Here is a 22,292-nt window from a genome sequence, read left to right on the forward strand (position 1 = left end):
TGGTTAATATTTATGTTTATGTGTACATAGACTTCATGTAGGCTAGTAAGTGAAGTGGTGCCAAGAAATTTTCCTGAGCACTTGAATTGGCCCACCTGTACTGTTTATGTGTCAAAATAGTTGCTGTCATAGGTTTGGCCTGGGCCAGTTAGCATTCTTCCAAACAATTCCCATTCAATTTTTGGATATTAAATCATCCAGGGAGCATTATAATGGGCAGTTTGGATTTGGATTTGCTTGCAGACCTTGTCTGAGAGGATGAAAGGGTTGAATGGTGTGGACTTCAGCCATTCCATGGCAATTGTTCTAAGCGTCATATGATGTTCATGGAAATATTTTATTTATCAATACAAAGAGAACTTCAGTGCTTTGCACAGTTTGACTGTGATTCCTGGTTGGGGCCTGTTTGCCCTCCAGTCCTACCCCTGTAACAAAACCAATAGTAAAAACATGCAAAAATAAAACATAATGTGCTTTATTTGCTTTAATTGTATCCTTGGGGATACTTTGTCCCACACAGTTTTGCGATTGAAAGAATTAATAAAACAGAACTATTTAAAGCAGCAAACAACTTTATGTATTGGTGTCCATAGAGATACAAATTATGCCAAGAGTTTGTTGTGGCTGCCATCATGCATTTCTGCAGTTACCCAAATCCAGTTTAAAGCAGCTGTGGCTCATATGAATTGAGTTATATGTAGCCTTTCGGTAGTTTCCAAGGTCAGTCATTCCAAGGGCAATTAAAACTAGTAAGGATATGGTCTCTAAGCCAGATATGTCCATCTAGTCAGTCAACCATAATTCTGGAACCTAATCACCAGGTAAATGATTAAATAATACATCTGTATTATTTGAAATGCACATGCAGTTGAAGTTACTTTCACTGCACATCAGCAAACTTCCCAAAGATGATGAACATCTTGAACACCCTTACTCCATGTTTTTGTTCTATGTTGTTCTTATATCTGTTTCTGAGCTGATGTGTCAGGCTTGTAAAAAGGCATCTGTTTGAGAAAACAGTAATAATAAAAAGAAAACAAAAATAATTTGGCCCTCTTATGTAATTTTGGCCTCAAAAATATAATAGACATTGACATGAGAAAGCCAATATTAGTCAAACAGTTCATCTTATACCTTATAACATGTACATAATATTTCCTAGAGTATGCTTCCTCATATTTGGTCCTGTCTCTTCTGAAAAGTCCCATGCAATTAATTTTTCAGTAGTAATCTTGGTAATTTAATATTCTTCAGAGTGGTAATTCTTTGAAGCTAAGGACAATCAGGCTGTCATTTTGAGATACATGTAAGGCATGTACGTGGGAAACCACACCGTGGAAAATTCAGACAACATTGTCAAGAATAGAATTGATTACTATAGGAGTACAGGTGTGTTGTGTTTATCAGCTGGCTGAGATGCCTGTGCTTTGCAGATTTAACCCAATCCTATGCATCATTGATTTTTCTTCTGTTCTTCCCTTTCACCTGTCCTTTATGCTTTTTAGTTATGTTTCCCTTTCTTGAAAGGAAAAGAAGAGGTACCACCTTCCTTATGCTTACTTAAAATTTTAATGAGAGTAAATAAGTGTATATCTTCTATTGTCTGTAATCTTCCAGATTACAGCCAGACATTGAAAATTGGAGGCCTCCATCTAGGTTTCTGAGTGGTCCTAATTTTCCAGAGTACCAACTTCCAGTTTTTCACATTGACTTCATTACATAGTAATCTGTGCTTTCCAGCACAGCTTTGGTAAAACACATCTATGAAAGTTTCTGTGTACGGACACAGGGATTCCAGTTTTAACAAGCCAAAATTCTTTTATTGTCTTGAAAGTTTGCATGGTTTATTCTATGACTCCATTAAATCCTTATTCCTGGTTTATTGCTCCAGTGCTCAGAGACTGGTTGAAATTCAAGTGATGCAACAGACCTAGAAAAAAGTCAGAAGGTTACAGTTGGGTTTTTTCAAAATTCTGTTTAAAAAATTTGCTATGAGAAGATTTCAAGCATTTCCTGTGCACAGTTTAAAAAATAATGGATTCTGTTTAGTATGTTTGCTTTATTACAAGTACCTGTTTTTTCTTCTTCACTTGAATTTAGATGTACTTAGATACAGGGTTTAGGTTAGTGTTTGCCTCTAAGTTGCAGTGGTATGTAGCAATTTTGAATTAGGATATGTGTCATTAAGTCACTACTATGGAATTAGAGGTGTTTTATTAATGAAATTTTGTTACTTACAAAAAAAGCAGAAAAGTGACTTTTGATTAACCTATAAATACATTTTCACTGCTTTTATTTCAGGCTGATCAGCTAATGTTTGCTCTACATTTTGTACGAGGAATGCACCCTGAACTTTTTCAAGAGAATGTAAGTGTGAGAGGAGAAAATCCACAATTGATTTACTTAAACTTAATATGAAGAGTAAATAAGTAGATAAAAAGTTTTTGTCAGTAAGTGTAGGACTCGCGATTTTAGATTTATATGCTACTGTTTTTCTATGATAGTTACTTTTGGATGTCAACATTATATTTATTAGGTTCAAAGTGAAGATTACCATGAGAAAGGTAGGTAAATGGTTGCTTTTTAAATAGGGGTCTGAAAAAGATGTTTATGGAGGGTTCTTGCAGTTTTTTACAGGCACTGTATCAGTGTTTCCCACCACCATGTGGCTAGACATTTTCCATCCTTCCCTTTAAATATGGATATTCTTTTATAAGTGATGGATACACACCTGTTTCACTGTGACCAAGGGTTGCTTGCGCATCGTGCCTTGGTATTGAAATGCAGAAAAGGAGTGCAAGACATAGGGAGAAATTAAGTAAAAGTGTGATTCTGCAACCTGCAGTTGAAGATACTTAAAGCAAAGAGTCTTCGTGGAAAGTGAAGTAATGAAGTAATCTTTTGTGCATTTCAGCCATTGATTCTTCAGTGTCTAAGAAATCCCTGGCCCAGTGACCATTAAATGTCCTCATTTGCAACAGTGTCTTCAAGAGTGTAGTGTACAGAGAGTGTCCTTCTTGTATGTTGTTCTCTGGCCACATAAGTATTGGATTCTTTGCACCATAGTGGCCTATCTTTGAGAGGAATGATGAACTCATCCTGGAATGGTTTATATTTTTGATAGCATAGTGGGATGCAGTTGATATAGGTTCAAACCACATTCAAGAAAAATGGCCATCCATTCAGTTTTCAGGCAAGTGCTGCATTATTAGCATATTCACAAAAAATTGAGAGATGTCACATGACATTTTTGACAGTGGTCTGAATGAGACCTAATCTGAAAATGCCTAATTTATGGGGAATTTACCTGTTGTTTAGAGGCTACCCTATTCCCAACAAAATTCTGGCAGAGCTTAAGTCCTGCTAACCCTTATTTCCATAGGGCAGCACACATCTCAGTAATAGCATGTTCCTCTCTTTAGGTGTTAGATAACACTTTTGCCCAACGCAGAGGTTCATAGTGAGTTTACAAGTTTCTGGTAAAATGGTACTTTCATTGGTGATTGAAAGTAACTAAAATTTAAAAACCTGTTAAAATTCATTTGAGCAGGTTATCCTAGACTGTCTTTGTAGGAAACAGGAAAAAACCAGACCTGTCAAAGAAGCAATTAGTTTCATCATAAATTAATTTTGTAAAATAGGTCAGGTGGTTTACTGCTAAAGTTGCTTACTTCTCTCTATTGCCCTTACAGGTAGACTAGACTAGCTGGCTGAGATGTAGATGCCAAAGTTATAGTTTTCTATAGTGTAGTGAAGTTAATCCTATAAAGTCTGCCTGCAGTAGAACAATATGCACAATTGACTCAATACAATTGCTTAAACATGGCTGATTAGCGTGAGTCAAAACACATTTAATTATCTAAAATACCTGTATGGAATGGAGAGACAAAAGCTATGGCTTTCTGTACTAGAAGCTGGAGACCAGAAGGAGTATCAAATGGTAGTAGATGCCAATTCGCTAGAGGAAAGTCCATTATAGGGTAAAAGGTAAAAATCAGATAATACATTTGAAAGAAGTAATGGAACTTGATTATATAAAGGATATGGGTTCAAGGTACAAGGTTTAAGAAAGCTTGGTTGAAACTTTTTGATGTTATGAATGCAATGTAGTTTTATTGCAGACATATGGATTGACCAAGTGAAATCCCACAGTCTTTCAGCAATGAAGCTGCGTGATAAAAATAACTCAAATTAATCTTGTTGGTGAAGGCATACTCTGGCTACTCTTCATTATTAGAACTTCCCTAGTTCATCTTTATTATTTCTTTTCAGCTTCTAAAAATATCTTGCTTTATCTTTCTAGTCCTTGAGTTTATAAAGTCATGAAGGCAGCAACTTGCAAATAGTTTTCTGGCTAAATTAAAGCCTGGCTGCCTAGGCTTCTTAAGTATTTGTAAGTACTGCTTTATGTGTTGGTTGCTATTGTTTAACATGCATTTCCATCAGCTATTAGAGCTCTTAACCAGCTTAATCTAGGTTACATATAATGCACATTCCTGCAGTATCTGAGTACTCAAGAATTAAAACAGGCAAATAATATCAATAATTTTCTTACTTCTCTGGAAGGTAGAAGTTATTTTAATTAAATTGTTAAGAAAAGAGTGCTTGTGCAAAATATTTATTGAGGAAAATGAAGCTGAAGTGGTTATTCTTTTAAAGTTATTTCATTTAAAGGTTTTGATGTGGTGAGGCTAGAAGTTGCTTATTATGCTGCTAGAGAATTTAGTATTCTAAGTCCCTGTCCCAAAAGAGTTCAACCTTCTGCATGTATGAATTTTTTGCATAGTGATGAGAAATTTATAGTACAAATTCAAAATTATACTATAGAATGCCTTGGCTCTTAATTAATATTCTCTTTCTGAATCAATATGTATAGATTTTTCTGAGGTAGTTTTACATGTCTCTTACATATTATATTTCTGCTTTTCTTCGTAAAAATATTACACAATTTCTGGTTTTAAAATTGGGGAGCCCTCTTATTTTTCTGTGCACGAGCATTTTCTTTGTAATTAGGAGAGGAACATCAGTTTGTAATTGAAAGAGAGAGTTGTTTCAAGACTCAACTAGATTGATGGGTGCAAAAAGCTATGCTGTGGTCTGTATCAGAGTAGTACTAGTTGATTGACTTTTTCATTTGGAATGTTACTGTTGTCTTTAACAATTTAAAAAAATAATTTCTTTATCATAGAATTATAGATACTGATTATGTAAAATTTCAATACTTACCAAGATTTTTTAGTATATTTCTTACCACCTCCAAAGATTGGATTATGTCATTTCTAGTATGTTTTTAAATATTTACCTGATCTGTCTTAAAATGATTAAAAGGTGTCTTCCTGGATACAAATACCAAGTCTAAAAGATTTAATCATACATAAATTCAACTTACATTTCCCTTTCTTAATGCGACCAAAGTATTCATAATACCGATCTATTATATTAAGTATTCCTCCTGTTCTAATAACTGCGTCTTTTGGATACTATAACATGAAACACTATTGAAACATGGATTCTGTAGTTATCTGTTCTATGTGGGCTGCTGATGCCCTGTCAGGCAGTATGTGTGTCCTTGCCAGCCATGTCTGTTACTTCTTGCTAGTCTATAGTTAGGCAATCTGGGTGGGAGCTGTGGGTGCTGAGAAAGGATAGGGCTTCTCCTTTTGTTTCTTTTTCTTATAAAGCGCTGCAGTCACTTAGCTTGGATTCTGCAAAAGGAATTACATACTGGTAGTATTACCTAAAGTTTTAAAAATGTCTTATAACTCTTTCAGAATCTCGGCTTTAATTTGTTTATCTTCCTGTTTTGCCTACATGCTACTACATATTAATCTTTATTCTTAAAGATATCTTGTGACTTATCTGAGTTGTTCATTTATTCCCCCTAGGAATGGGAGACTTTTACAGGTGTGATCGTTGGAGATACCATAAGAAAATCAGTAAGCTACATTTATTTGTGTATTTTGAGATAAGGAACATTTACTTAAATCCTGAAAAGTTAAAGTTGTATTCTTACTGTATTGTTTAATTAATTGTATTCATACGTTAAAGGAACAAATAACCTCTCACATAGTAATATAAAAATATAAAAACTATTTGAACATGGGAACTCATTTTCTAATTTGCATAACTTTTTTTTCTTTTTTTCTTTTTCTGTTACCAGGATTACAATTTATTTTTTCAGTGGTATGTTTGAGGAAGTTTTAAGCCCTCTTCTGTAACTAAACTCAGTGTTTCTGAATCCCTCTTTCTCCTGCTATCATATATGAGTTGTACTTTTTCTATGGATTGATGGAATTCACACACTTTGCTAACTTTGACATACTTTTTTCCCCAGCATCAGAGTTCTACATCTGGAGATGTATTTATATATTTTCCTAGGTGACAGAGCTAGCTTAACAAGCTTCTGTTGCATGCCTGACCAATCATCCTGTAGTTTACTAAGTGTCCCTCAATTCTATTGAATCTTGTATGCTTTCAAAATAACGTTCCAGTAGAAAAGGGTAGGAAAAAAAGCTAAGCTTTCCATAGTCTTATCCATTATAGCCCTTCTTTGAACCAAATATTTTGACAAAGGTTTTGAAAGGTGTTTTTAGGAAACACGAGCCCAATGAGGAATCATAAGCTCAGTCTTTGCCTCTTCTTTTGCTAATCTCCTCTTCTCCTTCATTCAGGGTCAGGCTAACTCATTTCCATCAGGCTTAGCTGCAGTTTTCATCATTCACAATCACTTTTAACCTTTAGCCTTATTTAGATATCTGTCAGGGTATCTCATACATCCAGTGGTACAAAACAGTGACCAGTGTGAGTACCTTGGTTTTAGAATATCCATGACACCAACTGTGTTCACATGCACGCTGGTAGAAGTGGCAAGTCACTTAAAACTCAGTGTATTACTCAGTTTTCGTACTTAGACAGCGGGTTGCTAAAAGATCCTTAAATTCCCACCTTCTCTAGCCCTTAGACGACTCTACAGGTTTTGCATTTCAGTGTGAATAAAGAAGTCCCTCTTCATCTCTATGGAGTCTTTATAATTCAATTAAATGTCAGTGAACTTGGTGATTGTCAAGTATTTTCTTGCTGTACGTCATTTTCAAGCTATGTGAGATCTGATTGTATAATGGAAGTTAACATCAGTCCTACCTCTACCCCACATAACACACAACCCATAGATTTTGGAAAGATTGTGGACATACGTTATTCAACCCCAATTCTAACAGGAATGTATATTGCAGACCCATCTCAAGTTTATTCCTACAATTGCTTCTGAGTTTCCTACTTTTGTTCTTTCTCAGACTTCATAACTCATGGCTGAGACATCCTTTCACAAGAAAGCTTTCCTTTTTTCTGCTGAACGTTTAAGATTACTCTTGAAGTTGCTCAATGGTTGAGAGATCCAAGTACATTTCCATACAGAGACTGTCAAATGGTTAATGTGTACTGTAAGATTTTTTATAAAAAATAATATAGTAAATACAGAGATTCCACTGGAGCTTAAGCTATGTTGTTCATACTTAGAATTTCCTCCATACCCAACATCTAAGGAGCAGAAAAATAGAGCTGTGGCTAAACTTTACCAGTGCAGAGATGTCCAGAAGTGATGCTTTGCCTAGTGAATTACCCCAGAATTGCCCTTTGTGTGAAGAACCATCTTCTTCATGACTGCGAATATGTGCAATGGAGTTATTTTTTGAAGTCAGTTGCTCAGAGTGCATATGCAGATAGCCAGTCATTTGGGTCACTTGTTTATAATGGAAAAGAAAACTGCTTAGAGTTGAGTGTGTCATACAGCTACTCTAAATGATAAAATATTTTCAGGCTCAAGTGGTTAAGTAAATGTTAATGTGAACAGTATATCTCAAATTTAAATCATTGGTAGCTTTTGTTTTGTTATGCCATTTATGAATTTAGTAAAAGACCACAGAAAGATTCCTGTTGTGAATGCTATTTTTATTAAAAACATGTGTTTCACAATCTTATTACTGAATATAGTGTTTCGCAAAAATTTGTGTAACTTATGTGTGTAACATAATTTGCTTTCATAAGGATTCACAAAGAAGTGTTCGTGACCAGATTCCCTCTTGGATAGAACAAGACCGAGCCTGGGCAGTAGCGTCTTTGAAGGTATACTTCGCGTGGTGGGTTGAATTTAACTTAAAAGGCCTTTGGTTTTAGCAAATAGTGATTTGGACTTGAATACTCAAATATCTATTTGTCAGACGGAAATATTTTGTTATTTTAAACTGTTTATTCTGTCTTCCAGAAACCATGGCTTAATATATAACCACTTGAAAAACTTTTTTTTTTAATTTTATCTCATTTTTCTGAGCCTTTTCATGTACATCTCTACCTAACAATGAATTTCAATGCATGTGAATGAACCTGTCATCTTACTGAGATTAGAAAATACTGTAAGCCTACCCAAGGTACTACAATTTCTATAGATAGAAAAATAGACAGAGGAAAAATTGCAAAGAATATTTAAGTTGGAGGTTTCTCTTACGTAATGACTTTTACAAACCACTTCATATTGTATTAAAAAACATAAATTGTTAATTGGGCAATGAGTTTTCTACTTATCAGATTTCCATGCACATCTTTAAAGATATTTCAGAGTTTGTTATTGCTCAGATCAAGTAATTTCAAACTAAAACAAACCCCACTTTCTTTCTTTGGTCCATCCTGCAACAGTCAGTGTTGAAGTCTTCTGATCCTGAAGGGAACTAAATGAAAATACTAGTCCTTGAAATTCTGTCTTAGGCTCTTCTCCTGCAGGTAGCTCAGCAGCAAGAAGGAAAACCGTGACAGGTCTTTGGCAAGGACTTTTACTGCTAAATCCAGAGTTCATTATTTTTCATTTCTCTTCACCAGGGATCAGGAACAATTTCAATAATGGTGTGGCAAGCATGATTGTTAGGGGTTTTAAAAAACAAACAAACATACAAACAGAAAATGAGTAACTGGGTGAATCAGTAGCATGTACTGATAGAAAAAGAATGTGGTCATGATTAAAGGAGAGGACTACAGTTGGGTAGAGTCCAAAGTTTAAAACCAAAGAACCTAGAAGTTTAAGAACAAAAATATAGAACAAATACAGACTTAGCATTTACAGGGAATAGTTAAACAAATGGTTAATTTTAAAGCCTACCCTTTTCTTCTTTAACTCTGAGGATAAAATGGAATTATGTGATATGCACAAGTATTGACAGGTTTAGGGTCATAGTAGTATTTGGAAATCAATTAAAATATACAATGTCCAAATAGCTATTCTTCTTTGTTAAATATACATTATTTGTTTCGTAGATTTCTCTCCCAGGTCTCTATCAGACACTTTGCTTTGAAGATGAAGGTCTGTGGCACGCTTTTTCTCAGAGCTCTGTGTGTGAACAAGACTTTCCATCTACTGTTGTAAAAAGAATTTCCTTATTTCAGCAGGTAATCTTTTCATATTAAATTATTTAAAAATAATTATGAGTTCAGCATTGAAAGTAAGTTTTACATCTTGGGAATTTAAGCTTCAGGCCTGGTTGAATTATAAGCAGTGACAGTATCTACATTGTCTTACAGCTTAACTAGTTTATTTAGTCTAAGTATTTTTTTTTTTTTTCCTGTAACACATATTTAGTTCTCTCTTATCTGAGTCTTTTTTGTGTTGGTGTATTGGCTGCAACTGAGCATACCCTGTAAGGTAACAAGCTCTTTATTAATATTCACAGAATTAATTTTATGAATAGGTATTAAAATTCTTTCATGGTTGCTTTGTCACTGCAGAATTTGTCAGCTTGTTGAGCGTCATTAATTTAGTTCATCATTAAATGTGCAAACTGACACATCTGACTGAAAACCACAAAGCGCAGTAGCAGCCACTGCTTTTTAGAATAGTCGTCATGAAATACTACTCTTCCTGAAAGCTTGGTCATTAAAGAACTCACCAAAAATGTTGGAGAGGCAAGTTCCTCCCTCCACCCTGGGATCCTTCTCCTCTGGAAGAGAAAAATGTGATCCCTCTTGTGTTTATGGAAGAAAGGGTGTCGTTACTTTCAAATGATGCTGTGATTTTTCATTTGAAGTCACTTCGTATAAAATGAAGGCCTGTCCAAAGAAGGGACGGGGCATAAGACAATGTAGTTTCATGCTGGTTGGCTCTTAGGGGCTCTCTATTTGGAGTTTTTGTGGAGGAGGAGAATTTCTAAAATAGCATGCATGGAATTTAGGAACAAACCATTTTGGAAAGGAATTTGTCTAAGTCATGTTTGATTTGATGAAAGGCAGAAGAGCAATTCTTATGTATGCAATGTGTTGTCATAAAAATTGTGCATTTATAGGAAAATAAATCTAGAATGATCAGCATATTACGTATCTAGTTCCTTGCATAGAAAGTATTAAGAATGTTTCTGTTGCTGAAATATACTGAAACTACTTGGTTAGATTTATATGCCACTCATAAGTTAGTTTCTTTCAAACTGTACGTTAAACTTAAAAATAGAGCAGTAACACTTAGTGTAATCTCAAGCTTAAAAGGTAGTACTTTCTTAAAAATTTAATGAAGTTAAATTTTTCCTCCAAAACTAACAATAGATATTCCAGACTTGGAAACTGGAATGTGATGGTAGGTTCAGAATTGTGGTTTACAGGTCTGCAAGTAATGCGGTAGGAGAAGGAGTGGTGATTTTAACAAATCATTTCTACTGAAGTCTCATTAGTTGCCTGCAGTTGCCTGCACTGAACATTTGCAGGAAGTTAACTGAAAAAGAGGTACCTGGTAGGGAAACTGCTAATTTAATTTGTATCTGAATTGATTAGCTGTTTATGTTCTGTAGTCTTTTGAAGAACAGTAAAAGCATCTGCAGACCTAGGAGATTTGAAAGTCAGAATGTCTCAGAAAAAGAAGTTAGATGTAAAACTCTAAAGGTGTGCTTAAACAAAGGAAATTCTTTCAAAATTGATTATTTTATTGTATTACTGCACTGAAATCAGAAACATTAGTATTCCAGTAAGGACGTTACTGCCTAAATACATGTACAGAATTTAGATTACCAGTATAAAGCTAAGTTTGCTTTCTGTCATTCTAGCTACCCACATAGCTACCTTTTTTCTAAAACATTGTAGAAAAAGTTCCAGCTTACAAATAGACATTAGATGTAGATCTATCTTCTGATTTTATTAATAGGACAAGCTGCTTACAAAAGAACAATTACATTAGATTATCTTGGAAAGGAATGATCAGATAGCTCTATATATTCAGAGAAAATAACTTTCTTCTAAAGAGAAGTTTAAAGAATTCAGCCTTCTTAGAAAAGTCTTACTTTTCAAATTGTCACAATATACTTTTATAAACTCATCTCATAGAATGAATCATGGAATGGTTTGGGTTGGGAGGGACTTTAAAGATCATCTAGTTCCAACCCCCCTGCCATGGGCAGGGACACCTTCCACTAGACCAGGTTGCTCAAAGCCCCATCCAACCTGGCCTTGAACACTTCCAGGGATGGGGCATCCACAACTTCCCTGGGCAACCTGAGGCTCACACCTCACACACACACAGTACCACACACCACCCTCACAGTGAAGAACTTCTTCCTTACATCTAATCTAAATCTACCCTCTTCTCCCTGAATATATTTTATTTTAAGGTACTTGTGGTCCAGGCTGTCCGACCAGACAGGCTACAGAGTGCCATGGCTCTTTTTGCATGTAAAACCCTAGGTAAGTTAATTTTTCACCAGGATATTTCCACACAACAATTAAATACTTTTTTGTCCTATGTTTCTCTTTTATTTTATAGTTCTTATGGCATCCCTAAGTTTTAGGATTTGAAAATATGCTGTAAATGGATTTGCTGATTTTGTTCTTGTAAAATACTATTAAAAAGTGCTTTTAAAATGGTTTGGTTTATGCTGCATAGTGATTTAAAATATAATAAAAGATCTGTCAGATTCTTTTAATGAATTCTTGAACACTGGAGTAATTAAGAAAGGAGGATAGCTGGTTTTCTAGAAGTTTTACACTGCAGCATTTTCCTTAAGACACAAATTTTCCAAAAATATTGTTTCATTTAAAGTCATTTACCATTTAAAAACCATTAGGTTTGAGATTTTGTAAACTGGATCTCAAAAGATTGTTTCATATTTTCAGTCATTTTTGTCAGTCTCTTGGACTGTAATACAATTTTTACTGTCTGTTTAGAAATACACATGATTTAGAGTGATTCAATACTACGATTGTCTATTTGTTCTAGTCTGTCTGTTTCCTCTCTGAGGTCTATTGTATCCAGAGTTTGGGACTTATATTCCAAATAATCTTAATATTGCAATACAGTACACCAAAGCCTTCCGTCAGTTTTTAGCAGTTAATGACAATGCACATATGGAAGATGAATTATGAGTGCCTCATTGGGGTGGACACTGTAGTTTTAAAAGTTGCCCTCTGTGTTATGTAGGGACAAGGCAGAATTTGTTGGTGTTAATGTGGTAGTGTCAGGACAGAAATGGGATTAACAGAAGGGAAAGGATCTAGATTGTAAAGACCTTAAATGTAAGTGGCAAAGGCTGTTTTTAATGTGGTAGAAAATGAACCTGGAAAATTAACTCATAGGCTGCCAAGGTAATATGGCTGGACTTACATTTCCAGTACTTGTGAAGATCTGCAGTTTGAATGATCTTGAGATGGGTGATTTTGCATGATAATGCAATAGATGAGTTACATATAAAAAACAATGACTGTGGTAATTTTAAGTTCTTGACATACATGTCATTTCTTACTAGTATAAGATTAGGTATGAGTTTAGGTCTCTGATTCTTACCTTTTTAATGACATTTGTGTGAGAGTTTATCTTACTCCCTCTTTATGCTCTGTCTGTGGGCATTATTTGTTGGTCCAGATTGGTTCCATGTCTGCCACCAAGGCCGGTATTTTCAGGAGTAAGGTTAGCCTGCTCTGTCAAACAATATTAGTAGATAGAGAGGGTACTTTCATCATGGTGAGTGTACAGGACCCACACTGACAATGTCGCTGCCTGTTGGAATCAAACAACAAGTGTGATCTGCAGTACGTGTGGCTCAAAGCCCAGCAGAGACCTGAATGCAGAATAAGTTTATTCACCCACTCACTGTCTTCCAAATCTTAATGTATTACATAAATTGGTTATGTCTATCTTGATACCAGTTCCTTGTAGGCATTCCACAAGGGAATGGTTTTTGGTGAATGAAACTACAGCCTCACTGAGGAAGGCAGAATACCATTGACTCCATTTGTAGGCAAGGTTTCATCCAAAGATTTTTCATGCATATCAGTGAGATTTTATTTTGAGATCATGTCATAAATCATGAATAGTGCTTTCCAACTAATAAAAGGCGTCATGCTTGTATGAATATTTTTTTCATATTTTTTTCTACCATGTCTTTTTCAAGGTCCTTGCTCTGAAACTTCTTAAACAAACTGTTTCACTTAGTTCAAAAGGGAACTGTTATGTTTCCATTCTCCTTTGGCTGTTTTCCTGTGAGAAAAATGAGTTCCAAAAGAGCTGTAATAGCCTACAAGAAAGCCTTCCACTTCTGTTTTATCCAGATATGTTTTTTTCATCTTTTACATATATTTTTAAATTTATAGATGAAGGGGGATTAAAATAATTTCTTTTGAAGACAAACTTCATAAGAATTTTCTATAAATGTATTTTGTGGGCACCCAAAGTATGCTTATTTCTTTATTTTACATGCTATACTGAAATGCACCATGTTAGCAAAAATCATATTGACAGCATACTCCCAAATCACTCCATATTACTCATTGAGTTGGTTTTTTTCATATATACTTTAACTTAGTTTTTTGAGTCTGGCTACCTCAGAAATAGTATTTAAAGAGGCTTGATTTTAATTACCTACATATTCATATTCTTCAAAAAAGCAGTAGAGATACACAGAAAGAAAATCAGTGCAGGCTAAACAAGTCTGTATTTTATTCTCGCAGACCATTTTCTGTAAAGTAGACCAGCGCTCTCATGGTCACATTGCATCTAGGCCAAAATAAAATTACTTGCCAAAATAAAAAAAAAAAATAACCTCTCCTGCTTTCTGTATTGGAATTGTTAATAGTAATAATACATTTACTGATATTTTTGTACATTGTTTCTCTGTGTACAGATCACCAACAGAAGGAATTTTAACAAGCACTTTGAGTTCAAGTTCCAGCTGCTGTAAATTGGTTTAATTGCATTGACTTTAGTAGAGAAGTTTTGTGAAAAGTTGTCCATTAATTTTATGGAAGCTTCATCAGTTTATAAAAAATGTGAAGTTTGCATCCTGTGCCAAACTTTGTATTTATATGTCAGGTCTTTCTTTTTTCCCCTTTGATTCCCCCCCTTCCCCTTTAGACATTTTCTGAAAAGTAATTTGCTCTCACATATGCTTTTTCTTCTCATGTCAGGATGTCAGTTTGGATAGTAAGATTTAAGACATTCTGCCAGAACGGAACATGGAGGCAGAAAAGTTTGTCAGGAATTCCCACTCTGACTGCATAGTTATTATCTGGAATATGAGTACTTATTGATTTACCCTGAAAACACTGGAGTCCTTTTCTTTGGTTCTCTAAATGTAATCCTGGCTGTAATGGCCAGGAATGGACAGGGCTGTATTGTAGTTTTTCTATATTTCACTTCTGTTGAGCTTCCTTAAGACAAAAAGCATGTTCAGCATAGCTATGCTTTTTCTAAACATTGTGTCCAAATTTCTAAAAAACCAAACTGTTTTATGGAAGAAAACTTACACTGTATTAATTTTCTAAATGATGCATCTCAAGAGTGCTACAATATATTTGGCTAAGCAGTTACTCATTGACAATTGCACCTCTTTTAAGTTAGCATCGTTACCATAAATAGGTTATTATAATAACTTAAGTTGCAGGTGTACACACACTCATCTATTGCCCAATCATAGCCTTTTATTCTATTCCCCAGTTAATGCAAGGCCAAGCACTAGTCCTCAGTTAACATAGAGTTATCTAGGATATCAAAACTCCTAATCAATTAAGCTTCTCAGGAATCTGCATGCCTTCTGCTTGCACTGCTAAAAATAAAAATACAGCCAACAGTCTTGGGTTTATCTTGATTGTAGTATATTCCATGCACTTGTTTGTAGCAGCAAAGCAGTCTTAGGAACAGGAACTTAAGAATGGTTGAACAGGTGAAGAAGAGAGGTCTGTCTAGCGTGTTACTGTCTTTGTCAATGGCAAATAGTAGATGTCAATGCAAGAGTATAAGAACATCACAAGCCTATAGTAAAACTTTTTGCAGTGACCAGTGTTGTATGTCTCCAGGGTTTCTCAACTGGAAGTAGTAACACAGTACTTAAAAGACCCGATGGATTTGCGTTATATGACCTTGTACATCTGTTCTGCATTTCCATGTAATAATGAATGTCTGCAGCATTGCATGACGCCCATTCCACAATGTTAATTATCGGTCAGAAAGATCTCCGTTTGGTTTTTGTATTGCTGCTGCCTATTGACTTCAACAGATATTTAGTGCTGTATCTTTCATAGGATTTGAAACAGTAGTGAAGATTTTCGAAATTATTTTCTTCACTGAAATAAAAGTTAATAAAACTTAAAATTTACCTTTCCAAAACCTTACTTTTAATCAAATTTTGATCTAAAATTTGGTGTTAAGGTTCTCAATATATCTTTATTGCTTATGTAGCTAGTGATTAAGTTCTAATAATGCTTTATGTAATGTTTTAATATTTAAATTAATATGGAAACATTTATATTCTGATAATTCAACAGTGAAATATAGCTACAGTGAACACAACTCGGTAGAGAGGGATTTGATGAGGTGAGACTTACTTAAGGTGCAAGACAGTGGTTTATAGCGCAAATATCAGAACGCATCACAAGTACCTCTTCCTTGTGGTCCTCATCCACAAAAAGAAACATTTGATGTTGGATTTTCTAATTATAGGCATAATACTGTCTTCCATTTTCAGCATTGTAAACACTCTTTCATATAAACTAACTAAAATAAACATTCTTACCCTAGAGAATGCTATTGTGTTCTACTTCCTGATATTTTTCTTTTATTGCTTACAGTGACTCAAGTAGCTTGAATTATGACTGTAGTTGAAACAAACCAAGCCAATCTCTAGTTATATATCAAGTTTAATTTTTTTTCTTAGCTAATTTATCTATTTTCTTTCTTTCTCCCTTCCCCACCAATAGCTTAGCTATTTCCATTTATTATATTAGTGAAGGGAATGTTAAATCTGGAGTAGTTTGTATTTGTGAAAAATGTTCCTATAAGCTCAGTTTGGAGGAACGACTAGAAAGCTAGTATGCCAGGCAGCTTTCACTCGAAGTGTAAGCTTTTTTCAGGCCTTCTGAAAATGCATCCAAATTTGGCCAATGCAGGATTCATTGAGAAACAACTTGCAGATATTTTTCAGACGTTTTTGAGATTCTGACAGTTAAGAGTCCCTGAAGAGTCTTCCTCACTGAGCATGCTTCAGTCCAGCACTGAACAACCCTACTTTAATTTCAGTGTCATTTTATGGATCTTCTAGGGTTTAGGGCTTATTGGCAGTGAGCAGCAGAACTCAAGGGAGCTGTCCATATCAATTGCCTTATGGCCTCAGTTTATATATTTATGTCTGCTTATATTACCTCTGCGTGCCTAATGAATGTAAAATGAAAATATTTTCCAATATTAGTCTTGTTTAATTCAATTTTTTTAAAGCATTTTGATTGATAGTGATTTTATCTGTTTAGTTGCATCCGTTAGAGTCTCTGTACAGATACATGCAGAGAACGCAGACCTCATACTAACCTTTGCCAACCTGACCTGTTATATTCAAATTATATAGTATTGTTCTATGTGGAGATAATAGCTCAAGTCTGAAAGCAGACTGTGCCCTCAAGGAAATGTGTGTTGTGCCTTTTAGTAGATGTGGCATAGATGTCACTGATTTGGGCTCTTCTGTCTTGCTTTATGTTGTGATTTGCCATTGCACCTAACACTTCACTATTTAAGGACCAGTGTAAAGATGCATTGAAAATATGTGGTTAACACTGTTTAAGTTTATGGTACACTTATACACATAGCTTTGGGCTTGTGTATAAATGCCTTGCCTATACTAGGTCAACATTCTAGACATTTAAGTTGTGTATTAAAGCGAATAATAGACTAAAGTAATTGTAGTGCAAAGAACTGCGTAAAGTCGAAGTCTAATAATTAAGGCTCTCAGGACAATACAGGAGAGAGGTTCTGCATGTGGACATACACACTGCAAATAGCATAGCTTCTCATATTCCAGCTTTTCTCTTTTTGTATGTTTTCTTCAAGACTACACTCTAAATAAAGACTGCAGTTCATATTTGTCAAGCTGGAAGTTCAGGCACCATTTTGGTGCTTGTGTCTTTTTCTTATCAATATAAGGTGCCTTCTACCTGCATATTGTAAGGATTTTTTTCTCATGGTAGGACCAGTTTTATGGTCTCCATTGAACAGAACTTTGACAGCCAGATGACCTCTAAAGTGGTTAATGAAGCACTCCATCCTGTGTAGTCACTTTATTTCCATAATAATTCTAATTCTAATTATAGGAATAAAAGAATTATCTCCGTCACCTCTGAATTTGAAACGTCTGTATAAAGAGACTCTGGAAATTGAGCCCATCTTGATAATTATTTCTCCTGGTGCTGATCCTTCTCAAGAGTTGCAGGAACTTGCCGGTGTTGAAAGAAATACTGAGTGCTACCATCAGGTCAGTCTTAGATAAGCATAATCATTAAAACCCACAATGTGTAAAATTTTGCAGTGGTCATATCTGTTTTACCTTGGTTTTTAAGGAAGTTAGTATGTAAAAGCATAGTTTGGCGTCTATGTGTTTGTTGTTCCCCCCCATCTCGGCACTAACTTCTGATTCCATTGGCAAAATGGGTTGGAGAAGAGAGACACAATTAATGATCCTCACAGAAGCAGAATCCACACAAGAGGCATTCCTCCAACTTGGAGAAGGGAAAAATGAGAAGATAGATGGAAAAGAACAAAAGAGACTGAGAATTGTTATACATGCTGAAACATTATCTTTTTTAGTGTGGAGTAATCGAAATACGAACAGAACCACTGAAAACTAGACTTGATAATTTCCTCTGCTTATAGAACTTGCATATTTCTTTCTTCAACAGAAAACATAAATCAGATGTTCAGTGTTTGTGAATACTTTGGTATTTTGTGAAATTCTGTGAAATATTTTGACAAATTTTACAAGTAAATGTTAACCAAATAATTGTTGATGGGAGTTCCTGAACAGAACTCTTATATTTCAAGTCTTTTTAAAAAAGTGTTTAAGATCAACCATGCGGGAAAGCCCTCAGATTTCAGGAATAGGCATACAACACCGAAATTGTTTGCCCAGCCAATATAACAGTTGTTTTTTGTCATGGTATACAACTTCTTCCCTGTTTTGCATTCAACACAAAACTGAAGTGGGTGAAGATAATTCTCCTTGAGTAGACTTTAATTAGGAATTGTAGTGTAAGAAATCACTTTATATTTTCTGTGTCTGTTTCAAAATTGGATCTGTGCAGAGGTGTTGAAAACAACTTCTTTTAAGAAGAAATTTACTGTAGCTGTTAAATTCATAGAATAACCTGGATCAGAAGGGACTTCTGGAGATCATCTACTTCAACCCCCTGTTCAGAGGGGGGAGGTCCCTCCTCCAAGGATGGAGATCCCACAGTATCTCTGGGCGACTTGTTCCAGTATTTGACCACTCTCACAGGAGAATGTTTTTCCTAATATTGAGTCAGTATTTCCCATGTTCCAACTTGTGTGCATTGACTCATGTCCTATCACCATGTGCCTCTGAAAGAGTCTGGCTCTATCTTCTCTGCATTCTTCAGTCAGGTAGTTGTAGACAGGAAGAAGGTCTCCTGCTTGCTTGGCTAAACAAACCCCGCTCAGTGTGCCCTGACCATGTTGGTGGTCTGCTCTGGAGTCACTTCAGTATGACCATGTCTGTCTTGTACTGGGGAGCCCAAAACTGGGCACAGTACTCCAGATACGGTCTCACAAGTTCCAAAGAGAGGGCAAGGATCCCTTCTCTGGACTTGCTGAAAGCTTTTACTAATACAGCCCATTATGGGACTGGCCTTTGTTGCAAGGGCCCATTGTTGACTCGTATTCAACTTGTTGTCCGCTAGGGCCTCCTTTTCTCCAAAGCTGCTTCCTAGGCAGACCCTAGGCTGTACTATTGCATGGCGTAATTCCATCCCAGGTGTAGGACTTTGCATTTGCCTTGTTGAACATCGTGAATTGCCAACCTATTTCTCCAGCCTGTTCAGGTCCAGTGAGTAACAACACTGCTTTCCAGCATATTGGTTGCTCGCCCTCCCCCCTGCCCCCCCTTTTGTGTTATCCATTAGCTTGCTGAGAGTGCACCCAGTCACACAACCCAGGTCACTGATGAAGACATTAACAGTATTTGTCCTAGTACTGATCTCTGAGGGATACCACTAGTTACTGGCTGCCAGCTGGAGTTTGCACCACTGACCATCCTGTGAGCCCAGCAGTCCACCCATTTTTCTGCCTATCTTATTTTTCACTTCTCCAGCCGATATGTCTCCAGCTTGGTGATAAGGAGGATATGGGAGACTCTGTCAAAAGCCTTAATAAAGTCAAGGTATACAACATTCACTGGTACCCCCTTGTCCACAGTGGCTGTCACCTCATCATAGAAAGCAATGAAGTCGATCAGGCATGACTTGCGATTGGTAAATCTATATTGGCTGCTCCTTATCACCTCTATGTTCTTCATGTGTTTAGAAATGGCTTCTAAGAGGACTTGATCCATAACCTTCCCAGGAACTGAGTGCAGGCTGACCAGCCTGTAATTACCTAGATCTTTCTCCTCCTTGCCCTTCTTGAAGATAAATGTGACATTTTCCTTTTTCATCAGACACCCTAGATCAACATAACCTTTTGAAGATGAGAGCAAGGAGTGACATTAGCTGGCCGCCCAGCACTCTTGGATGCATGCCATCTTATCCTGTGGACTTCTTTATTTCTAAGTGTGTTGAGTGATTCCTAAATCTCTCTGTCTCTGCTCTGGGTATTGCTTCACTCCTGCTTGTAGGTTTGGGAGACCTGGGAGGCCTGAGAACAAGCCTCAGCAGTGAAACCTCAGACTAAAAGGGCATTGAGTACCTCAACCTTTTCCATGTGTCTTGTCACTGTGTGCCCTGCCCCACCGAGCAATGAGCTCGCAACTCTCCTTGGCTTTCCTTGGCTGACAGGAACCTTACAGAACTCAAGAAATGTGAAGTCCTGCCCCTGGGAAAGAAGAAACCCTTGCAATGATACAGGCAATAGATTGACTGGCTGGAGAGGATCTCTGCTGAAAAGGACTGGAGGGTTTTTGTAGATGACAAGCTGGACATGAACCAGCACTGTGCCCTGCCAGCAGAGAAGTCTTTGTGAGGACCTAATAACAGCCTTTCAATATGTACAGGAAGGTCACTGAGAAAATGAACCCAGACTCTTCGCAATCAGGCATGGTGGAAAGAAGCAATGGGCATAAATGGTAACGAGATAGGTTACGACTGGATGTAAGGAGAAACTTTTTCACCATGAGAACAGTCAAACAGATTTCCCGGTGCAGTCTTTGTCCTTGGAGGTTCCCAAGAGTCCACTGGACAAAGCCCTCAGGTCCTGGTCTGATCTTTCATAGCTTGCCCTACTTTGAGCAGGAGATTGGACTAGAGACCTTCCAGGATCCGTTCCAACTCAAATTATTCTATGATGCAAGTGGTTTCCTAATATTCCTAATACACAGTACCAATATGCTTTATACCTTTCTGTAAAACATTATTTCCTTCTGTCATTTGAAATATTCAGGGGAGGGGAGGTTTTATGTAGCTGATCACTGGTTAGCATAGAAATGGAAAATGTCAAGTTTAATGTTGCTTTTAAATAGTTCTTGAAATTATTCCTTTCCTAGAATGTGCACTGATGTAATATATTTTTCCCATCAAATTGCAAAGATTTAGATTCTACTGCCAGCTTATGTAGCTGTGAAAGTTTCAGAATGCGTATTTCTTACTCTGCCACATGGCTTTTTGTATTTATCTCTAAATATCCTTTACATGTTGGACTTTTAAAATGTAACATGGTATGGTATTTGATTAAGGAGCGGTACTCAAAAGCTAAATCATCCGAAAGTTGTCCTACTAATGACAATATTTTGTTGTTATTATTTTTTCCTGCACTTTCTCATGCAATTTGAATAGAACATAGAAGATCAGATTTTTCTTCTGTGTTGAATTATTTCTCATATGGGATAAAGAACAGACCACTAAATTTGTGTGGTGTGCTGCCGTATTGTCTGGTGACTTTCAGTTATCTTCTTTTGGCTATTTTAAATTATTTCAAGATATTATACTCAGTTTTATTTAGGCAGAGGCTATCTCTGTATCATCATATAGAGCTAAGACCCCAAGTTTCTCTGATTTGGTACAGTTTTAGGATAAAAAGACAGGATGGATTTCCTCTTAAGGGATATTTGATGAAGTCATAGTCACAATAGTTCTATTTTGCTATAGCAGTAATGCCAAGACAAGACTTTTCAAATTGGCTAAGACCACTTTTTTTTCAACTTGTTTGGTTCAGGGTTTTTTGTTATGTATAGCTTCCAATTAGATTCTAAGGGAGAACTAAGGTGAATGTACTCTGCAGATAGTCTAACATCAATTGTTGCAGTAATTGTGCCACAGAACAAGTCCTTTCTTTATTTTCAATTTTCACTAGTTTATCTGAAAATTCAGGTTTGGATCTTTGTATTTCCATTTGAAGATCCAAATTTATTTTAGCAGAAATATGGTACTATAAAAAATGAAGAAAAGACTGTTTGTTAAGCTATTCATATTTCCCAGTTGGAAAGAGAGCAGCCTTAGTTTTTCACACATCTTAATGTGAAATTGAGTGTTTCTCTTCAAAGGAAGTACTCCTAACTTACAGTCAAAAGAAAATTTGTTCTCATTTATCTCTTGTTTATATCATATCAGCAGTTCTGCAGTAATACAGTTTAGTCACTGATATTTAAATTACTTTTTGAGTTCCCACGGAATACCGTCACTGTCACCAAATGATGTATGTTTTTTCCATAAAAGGACTAGGTAATGTTGTTTCTTAAGAAACTCTGGTTAGATAGGTTGCAAAGAAAAAACTACAGTTTCCTTAATCTTCTCCCTACTTTAGTAGCCTATCACATTAGAGAAAATTCTGGTTATCTTTAGCACACCTTCTTTTT

General features: G+C 36.0%; 1 protein-coding gene across 1 annotated transcript in view; it reads left to right on the forward strand.

Annotated features, from left to right (window-relative positions):
- DYNC2H1 (dynein cytoplasmic 2 heavy chain 1) overlaps positions 1-22,292 on the forward strand; it is a 191,520-nt gene that overhangs the window by 84,691 nt on the left and 84,537 nt on the right. Inside the window, exons 71-76 of the mRNA XM_050915780.1 lie at positions 2,302-2,367; positions 5,886-5,936; positions 8,044-8,121; positions 9,301-9,432; positions 11,631-11,703; positions 17,587-17,747. Coding sequence (XP_050771737.1) covers positions 2,302-2,367; positions 5,886-5,936; positions 8,044-8,121; positions 9,301-9,432; positions 11,631-11,703; positions 17,587-17,747 — 561 coding nt within the window. The remainder of the gene's footprint in view (positions 1-2,301; positions 2,368-5,885; positions 5,937-8,043; positions 8,122-9,300; positions 9,433-11,630; positions 11,704-17,586; positions 17,748-22,292) is intronic.

This window comes from Gymnogyps californianus, chromosome 1 (genome assembly GCF_018139145.2).
Source record: "Gymnogyps californianus isolate 813 chromosome 1, ASM1813914v2, whole genome shotgun sequence".
Classification (NCBI taxonomy): domain Eukaryota; kingdom Metazoa; phylum Chordata; class Aves; order Accipitriformes; family Cathartidae; genus Gymnogyps; species Gymnogyps californianus.